The sequence below is a fragment of the Tasmannia lanceolata genome, unplaced genomic scaffold (assembly GCF_043159265.1).
Source record: "Tasmannia lanceolata isolate RefF3 unplaced genomic scaffold, GAP_Taslan_0.1 ptg000005l, whole genome shotgun sequence".
NCBI classification, from domain to species: Eukaryota; Viridiplantae; Streptophyta; class Magnoliopsida; order Canellales; family Winteraceae; genus Tasmannia; species Tasmannia lanceolata.
Genome location: NW_027518682.1, coordinates 17,360,410 through 17,369,269, shown reverse-complemented (window position 1 = coordinate 17,369,269; position 8,860 = coordinate 17,360,410). Strand labels below are relative to the sequence as shown.

General features: G+C 38.3%; 1 protein-coding gene across 6 annotated transcripts; it reads left to right on the top strand.

Moving 5' to 3' along the window:
- The first annotated feature begins 2,365 nt into the window (after positions 1-2,365).
- Positions 2,366-8,454, top strand: LOC143877760 (putative metallophosphoesterase At3g03305). 6 transcript variants are annotated; one of them, XR_013250773.1, is made up of 5 exons: positions 2,366-2,807; positions 3,589-3,830; positions 4,851-6,279; positions 6,643-6,865; positions 7,928-8,454. XR_013250773.1 is itself a non-coding variant. In XM_077379982.1 (4 exons), exons 1-4 carry the CDS (start codon positions 2,504-2,506, stop codon positions 6,759-6,761), a joined length of 2,094 nt encoding a protein of 697 aa, XP_077236097.1. In that variant the 5' UTR covers positions 2,366-2,503; the 3' UTR covers positions 6,762-8,454. The 6 variants fall into 6 exon arrangements, 2 of the variants coding, with proteins under 2 accessions (XP_077236097.1, XP_077236096.1); XR_013250774.1 differs by having other exon boundaries at positions 7,203-8,454; XR_013250771.1 differs by having other exon boundaries at positions 2,372-2,807; positions 4,851-6,395.
- Positions 8,455-8,860: the final 406 nt, after the last annotated feature.

Genomic DNA, 8,860 nt, shown 5'->3' with positions numbered 1-8,860 from the left:
TATATGTAAAAGAGAACGACTGGCACTATCAGGCGCAAATTTTTGGGTGCCACAGAATGACACGTATGTGAATCAAGAGCATTCATCATGTAGAACATTACGAGGGGACTCATAATGTCATTATCTTATCCATAATGGACATCTCATGTGCATGATAAAAGCCTATAAAAATCAATGGCTTAGCTTTTCTTGATGGAACCCTAAATGAGGGTTAACGGATCATTTGATCAAAGTATTATCCATGGTTTCAAAATGCGTTGGACGAAATTTCGGGATAAATGAAATTTTGACCGAAATTTCGAAATTCAGCCGAAATAAACTACCATTTCGGGTATTTCCAAGTTCGGTTTCGTTCTCGACCGAAATCCAAAATTCGGTCGAAATTTAAAATCATGGTATTATCTATGCCAATTGGCCACTTATATCACCATTTTGATCACCTGTATGATGCAGAGATTGTACCTGTCCCTGTCTTTTTAGCATTTTCCTACTTGAAAAAGGAGATTTTACATGCTATGTACCTCTGAAGTACGGTATTTTTCAAAAGCATAGTCGGGTTCACTTGATGGGATGATCCAAACAGTTCATTTGTTGGGCCCCAACATAAATAGGCTATACCCGAAAATCATTTCCATCGGACGATCCTAACCTTCAGATCTGTAGAGGGACTTCAAATTATGGAAGTCTCCTAGATTGGAGAGTTAGGATCATCCTATGAACGGTTTGGACCATCCTATGAAGTGGGCCCCAATGTACATTTTAGGAAAGACTGGACTTCATGCCCACACACCACATAAAATCAAGTAAAAAATATAACAAGTAGAATGGACTCAATTGGCACAACTCGACTGTAATTAGTCATTATACATTTCAGTTGATGTTACATGCAAATGGGGTTTTAAGTTGATATCACTACTTGTAAACAATAGTTACCGTAGTTTTAGAAATTATACAGTTAATGGCTCCTAAAGTGGCCTTACCTTCTCATTTGCAAATAAGATTCACCTAATAACAAATTAGGGAAGATGCCATCAAAAGTGGCCCTAAAAATGTAAAAAAATAGAAAAAAACAATTAAAACCAGTTTGATCAAATAAATTAATTGGCAGATTCAACCAGTTTTCTTATGTCATTGGTCTAATTTTGCCACAAAAAAGAAAAAGAAAAAAGCATTTGGTCTTTCGACATAAAAATGGACGCAAAATTTGTTTTATGTTCATTTTTACAACATAAAACAAATTTTCTGTCGAAAGAAACGGAGGTAGGGAAAGATTTTCAATGGTTTCCCAAGCCTAAAATAAGTTGCACACAGTCTCTCTCTTTGCAATTTTAAAAGTTGAAAAAAATAAAACCCTACTTAACTACAGCTATTCTGCTTCTCTTCAATGTAATTTCAAGGGAGTGTGTTCCCTTCATTCTGGCTGTTTTGTAGCCCTCTCATTGTAATCCTTTTTGTGTTTTATATGATATCTGGTTGGGGTCTTGCCTAACCCCATTTACCTACCCAAAAAAAACTACTGCTATTGTTACAGGTGAAGAGTCGCATATTCATGCCTTAGCTTTTGCCTGTCCTGACCATATTGGCCATGGTTTTTCCCCTTTTCTTTGATCTTTAATAAAAGGGATTTGCTAGCGTCCATCGCAGAAGGCATTTCGCATATGGTCTGTTGCATCTTACAGCAGCCACCTCGTGAAAGAAGACAAAATATGCTGAAAAGTGAGCCTCTGTGCTGCTGTCAGATGCAACAGACCATCTGCGAAATGCCTTCTGCGATGGACGCTAGTAAATCCCTTAATAGAATGCTTAAAAAATATCACGCCCTGACTCCTAATGTTTAACAGCTAAGTTGAGAGACATTTTTTACAGTGAAAGAAAAGAAGTGGCATGGCACTACTCAGATTTTGATAATGGCACTACTCAGTTTTTTTACAGTAAACAAGAGGACTGATATCACACTACTCAGTTTCTCAGGTGGTGAGAGAGGGTTAGGGCAGGTAGGAGAAGGAGAGATTTGAGAGGGCACAGCACAAATAAGTGGAGGGTGACAAAAGCCTGAAAACAAGGAAACAAAAAACTCCACTCAAAATATGATTGATTTTTTCCTTATTTTCTCGCCAATTTTCACTCTCAACTCGTTCACACCCTCTCAAATCATGAACAAAAATTCATGGCTGCCAAACATGACCTGAAACGGATCATTTGATCAGTTGGGAGGGGTCAGACTTGTCAAAGCCCACCTGATCAACGGATCAGCCCACCTACACGTGCCCCTTATGGGACCCAAGTCTGATCATTAAAAAAACTCCCACAAATGTGAAAAGTTAATAACTTTCTTATTAGAGAATAAATTCTCGCCCTCCACCAATCGATCTTTACGAATACGAATCTTTATATTATTATCAACCGATTGATTGAGTACCGAATAAATTCCACCACCACCAATTCCCCCCTTTTCTATTTATATATAAATCGGTCACAGCCCAACCATGGGAACGCCATCAATATGGCTAAGAACCAATCCCTCTGCCAACTTCTTTTGCTTTTGCTTTTGCTTTTGCTTTTGCTTCTACTCCTCCTCTCGGCTCGAATGATCCAAGGGAGGAACTCAGACCGAGTTTTCGAACCTGACTCGTCCGTGTCGAGGGAATTCTTCGAGTTCGAAGGAGATATTGCTTGGGTCGTTCAGGTCTCTGATCTCCACGTCAGCCCTTACTTTCCTGATCACGCAGAGGACTTGAAGAGATTACTCGCTCCTGCTTTGCGACTAATTCGCCCTTCTCTCGTTCTCATTACTGGGGATCTCACCGGTATTTCTAACTTTCCTCTCTCCCTCTCTGCCAAGATATTATTTCTAGGGTTTCTCGTTTGTTTGTTAGATTTAAGCAACAGAACCCTGATTTTAGTCTTAATTTTTTTTTTTTCACAGGCATCTTTATTTTAGTCTTAATTGATACAGTTAAATTTGAAATAGATCCCACCTTTTGAGTGTTTGTGGAATTTGGGTGCGAATTGGATTTTTTTTTTAAAAAAGGGGTCAATTTGAGATTTTGGGCTTACCCTAATTTTAGATTAGTGTAAATTGCAATCCAATTTGAGTTGGAGTGGTTTGACTTCCTTCCTCCCTGAGATTTGTCTTTCTTGTTATTGTTATTTTATTTTCTTGTAATTTTGGTTGAGGCCCACCTCCGCCCCCTTCCTTTTTAATGAATTCATCTTGCCATTTCAAAAAAAAATAAAAAAATAACGCCTTTCTTCAACAGCTTAAGCTTTTGGAGAAGTTGGTTCGTTAACATAGTATCAGAGCCAAAGGTCTCGAGTTCAAACCTCCCAGATAGCAAAATTCCACATGCGATGGTTGGCCCAAAGTGGGACCACATGTGCCACGTGTTTGCCAAGTGGGCCACACGTGCGGGGGAGTGTTAAATTATAAAAGATAAATAACGCCTTTCTCCAACAGCTTAAGCTTTTGGAGAAGTTGGTTCGTTAACACACTCAATATATCAATTAGGGTTCACATCAAAACCCACCCATCTTATACTTGTGAAAGAACTGTATCACTTTCTTAAAATTTCGCATTTATGAATGCAGATGCTAAAAACAAAGATAGAACATCCACAAGGCAAGATGAATCAGAGTGGATTCAGTATAGGGAGACTATGGATGCTGTTGTTAGAGAAAGTGGCATGGAGAAAAGAGCATTCTTTGATATAAGAGGCAATCATGATAAATATGGAGTTCCTCATGTTGGGGATAGATTGGATTTCTTCTCTAATTATAGTATTAGCTCTCAGCTAAATAGGCTCAACACTGTTCAGAGCATTTCTCTTGTGGTACGTTTTCTTGGTTACGTTGTCAATCACGCATTTTTTTTAATATTTGAAATACCCTTCTTTTTTGCTAATTGTAACCGAAGAAGACTGTTGACATAATCTACAACGACTTATCTATCTCTCCGCCTGCAGTATGGAAGAACCCTTCAATTTCTAGGCATGTTGTGAGGCTTTAACTACTGACACCATATACAATAATTTTACCTTACACACACTTAAATTGTTCATAGTTGATAAGAGATTTCAACTTAATCAGCACTGGATGATGAAGAACTATCTGTTTCATGAGTCCTTGAATCGTTGATCCTACATAGAATCTAATTATGTAATCAAGGATTAAAAATTGAGTACCTTGACTGCCTATTTGGACCATCAAAAACTGGTTTGTCGTACGGAGTCTAGTACGGCTCTGGTGAGTCGATACGTGTTTTGTGAGGTGCATACTATCCTTTTTCCAGTATGCAAAGCTCAACTCGCAACACAAAACCTAAATTCTGGATAGCCGAGCATTCTGGGAACCTTCTACATGTACTGTCCTTTCACAGTTGTACGTCCACTATACTTTTTATTTAATAACAAGGATATGCTTGTATGTGTGCTAAGTTTGCTATATCGTTCGGCTGCATGGATTCCTTCAAGGAGTGTGAATCCAATTTTCATTGGAACAAGAGACTTTACATTTATTATACTGATATCCAAGTGTAATTTTTGCATGCTCCTGTAATTCAAGAATGCATGACGACCTAGTGGGGATAATCCCGGGTTTTTTCACATGGACTCCAGCTGTATGACAAATTCAATGCAATGACAGTGTGTTTAGCCTTCACACTTGAACAGTTTTCTTGGTGGACCTTTGCAATCAACTACATGAAACTTTTATGATGTTAATTAATAATTGATCTTTTCAGTTGGGCTGTCTAAATGGCAGTGAACTCATTTTTTTTTTATTTGAATGGCAATGAACTCATTTTTTGTGTGTTAACAATGTTTGAGCTGATACTTTCTTTGAAGATTTTCTAGGGAAGCGATTGGACCTATGTGTTCCTGGGTATTGATGATTCAATGGACATTGGAGTTCGAGGGCCTTCAAATTTGTTTGGTCATCCAAGTGACGAAAGGATTCAGACTGTGGAATCAGAACTTCAATACTGGGATGCTCATTCTGGTGCATTGACTACAAAGATAGTGTTTGGACATTTCCCAATGTCATTCATTGCATCTTCAGAGAAAGGAAAGCGTTATGAAAGTGTTTTTGCACGGCACTCTGTTTCTGCCTACCTTTGTGGTCATCTGCATGCAAAGTTTAGTAAACAGCTTTGGAGGCTTCATTCGATTGATTTGGCATCTGATTCCAAACCCAATAACTTTGGACAGTTTTGGGAGTGGGAAATCGGAGACTGGAAGGAGTCCAAATTGATAAGAATTCTTTCTATAGATAGAGGAGAGGTTTCTTTTGTGGATATTCAACTTCTCAATGGGAACAAATCCCAAGAGGATTTCCAGACTACCATCCTGGTCACACATCCTGTTGATTCGAGAAACATGAATAGGATTGGTTCAGATAATCGGATCTCAAGAAATGACATTAGTGCCCTTGTTTTCTCTGCTGAACCAATCCTTCACGTGACTGCTAAAATTTTTGATTCATCAAGAGCTTTCAGGTTAGTTGAAGAACTGCCACTGCATCCTACTAATTCTGCCAACCGTGGGCCTCACTTCCAAGCCAAATGGAACACCATCAATTACAAAAATGCATCTGCTACCCGTTTTTGGCTGCAGGTACTGGTGGTAGATGTTCATGGAAAGGAGACTGCCACCACGTTAAGACCTTTTTCAGTTGAAGGTAAACTAGCTCGTTTGCCAAAAACATGGCTGGCACATTTGATATTTCACATAAGATGGGAGAAACTTTACTTTGTTCTGATTTGGAGCAATGTCTGCTCTCTCATTGTGCTTCTTTGCCTTCCAAAAGTACTCAATCAATTCATGGAGAGGAATGCGGCGTACCAAAAATGGGCAATGTCAGTGTCCATTTCATTGCCAATTGGACAGAGAAGGAACTTTTTCTGGCCACTTTGGTTCTTAATAGAGGGGTCCCGAGATAGAAAGTTATGGTGTGCAATGGTGCTGTATCTTTTGTATTTACTGAGATTTCCATGGTTTTGGGGTCATGCCACATCTGAGACCAGTGAGATCGCTTCCATGTCTATGAATGGTTGGAAAGTACAATCCTCAAACATTCTGATTAATAAGGACGGGATAGGAACTCCGGACATAATGACCATCACCTTGCCTTTCATGTATCTCATCGTTACTCCTCTGTTTCTAATGATATATAGCTTGCTTGTGGAAAGGTCGGCATTTTACTTACACTCCAGCAAGAAATCAAGGTGCCCACAGGAGCCGATATCATTGAAAAAGGACTCAGCACAAAGGCTGCAGCCTCCCGGTATTACTCTATCCAAGACTAGTAATGGCGTAAAAATGTCATGTAAGATATGCAACGGTTGGACCAGAACTGCCCTCTTCGTTCCATGTTTTGTCGTTGCGTACCTACATTTCAGGGTAAATAAATTTTAATTCACACTATGTTTCTATCTACTAGAACTGTTTTTTTTTATCAAATGATATCTACTAGAATTGTTTCTCAACTCAACTCAACAAAGCCTTTGTCCCATACTATTTGGGGTCGGCTAATGAATCCTTTAGAAAATTTTCATGAAGAAGGATCTACTAGAGCTGGTTAGTGCTAGAAATTTTATTTGACACGGAAATGACCCCCCTCTTAGTTATGGATTTTATTTTGATGCAGGTTTGCTCCTCCCTCATGAGGGCGTATGGAGTGGGTGCTGTTGTCCTTTCGCCCAGCGTCTCATGGGCGCCATTATCATTATTGGCAGCAGCCATTTATTCCACTCAATCACCACTTAGGAATCATCATGCTAAAGTATGAAGAATATAGTCATTTCTGTTTGCTGGTTGCTGAAAGCCATTTAAGGCAATTGGGATAGCCACGCTCTCCCTATGTATATCTGGTATGTAGGGGTTTATTTGGATTTTAGTCAGTGCTTGAAAATTAAGGTTTAGAACAGTTGTGAAATGAGGACATACTGAGATATTCTTGAATGCCACCATTGCTCCTTACTACTTGCCTTTACACCCATACATATGAGAGATAGTGAGACAGAGAGAGGAATATTGTGCGTACAAGAGGGGCGGTTCTTCTATTGACTACATCTATCACTATGTATAAAGTTGCCCTCATGATTCTTTTTTAATATTAGTATAGATAATTAGCAAAACCTTTATTTGATTTTGGAGTTTCTAACTTCGAGTTAGATTTGTTACCAGTGAATGTTTCTCTTCTTGTAGGTGGAGATTTTTCTACGGTTCATCATCTAAATTCCATCATTCAAATCCCTTCCTACAGAAGTTTACCTTGTACTTGTTTGGGATTTTATCAATCCATTACTTAGCATATATTCTTTAAATAATCCTGCAGAACTGGTCACTACCCACATGTTATTTACAGAGAAATGAGCAGAGTTGGTGTGTTAAAAAAAAAAAAGGAAAAAAAAGAAGAAATGAGCAGAGTTGGCCCTTTAAGTTTCTTAAACCTAATTGATTGTAAATTAGTAGATCATTAATAATGAGCAGAGAGGCCATTTAAGTTTCTTAAACCTAATTGATTGTAAATTAGTAGATCATTAATAATGAGCAGAGAGGCCATTTAAGTTTCTTAAACCTAATTGATTGTAAATTAGTAGATCATTAAATGGTACTAGTCTGCACCACTAGAGTTGAGTTTTTTTTGTGAGGGGTTACTTGTAAAAAATACTTAAGATGTTTTGTAAACATAGACCTCTTGCAACTAGGGGTTTCTACCCTTGTTTACTGTCTGTAACCTCAGGAGAGGAACAGTAGATCTATGCATTTTGTAACACCATATCTGATCTCTGTATTCACATAGTCAATCAGCCCTCTCATTACTCCAGGACTGGAATTGATACAATGTTTGGAAATCCAAAAAAATAACCAAATTTCCTAATCTGCCTTGTGAATTGATTCAATATTCAAACTCGATTTTGATGGAGCAGCTGCAGTGATTACAACCTTTTGAGTGTGGAATGAATCATTCAGTATTCTAGGGGTGAATTGCTGGTGGCTGGACTGTGTTCCTTTTGCTAGCTGTAACAATTTTCTCTCCTCTCGGAAGGTATCAAGATGGCTCATCATCACATCCGGCATCTGTTCATTGAAGGAGACCTCCCAAGTGGTTTTCTGCACTTTGAAATGCCAGTGTCATTGTGGTCTGGTGATTGCAGATTATTCTCGACTGTTGACAGACATACTGTCCTCACGTTTGAGGAAAATGGAAAGAGGATTCTTCTGGGGAACTCATCAGGATTGGTTATCGAAGAAAGGTGTGATCCAATGTCCTCGTTTATGGTTTGATAATCCCTTTTTAAGCTCATAGTTCTGCATGATGATGATGCTTCAAGTTGGGTTTTCTTCTGGCTCACTCTGTTGTAGTAGTAGTTGCTCAATGTTGAATACCAGAAAGAGAGAAAAAAATGCATGTATTCCTCTCTAAATAATGAAATAAATTATTTATATTGTTGTATGTAACTTACCAGGATGTCGTTGTTATCATTATAACTGCTGTTTTAACAGTGCTATAACAGCCACTGTAATGCTTCTTTATTTCTACCAATAAAATTTCAGGTGCCGCCCTGGGTTCCTAGATAAATTCCGGGTTAAAAAAAATGTCTGAATAATCTTATTGTATGACGACGAATCTGTAATTTATTTACCACTTAATCACTAATACCTACTCTTACCTGCCGCTTATAAAAGAAGGTGATTTCAGCTTAGAAGCATGGCGTAAAGATCTGTAATTTTGGGATCTGAAATATACCTTAATAATAGATATGTCTAGAAGATGAAACCGAAACCAACAGAACAACGATCCAGTAAGTATAAATCTGTGAATAAAATCAACTGAGAAAGAGATGACTTATCGAGTTGAG

Bases quoted from the DNA above. Each gene is read 5' to 3' on its own strand.
- LOC143877760 (XM_077379981.1), top strand. From the start codon at position 2,504: ATGGCTAAGAACCAATCCCTCTGCCAACTTCTTTTGCTTTTGCTTTTG. The intron at 2,808-3,588 runs GTATTTCTAACT...TTATGAATGCAG, and splicing joins CATTACTGGGGATCTCACCG to ATGCTAAAAACAAAGATAGA. The intron at 6,396-6,642 runs GTAAATAAATTT...ATTTTGATGCAG, and splicing joins TTGCGTACCTACATTTCAGG to GTTTGCTCCTCCCTCATGAG.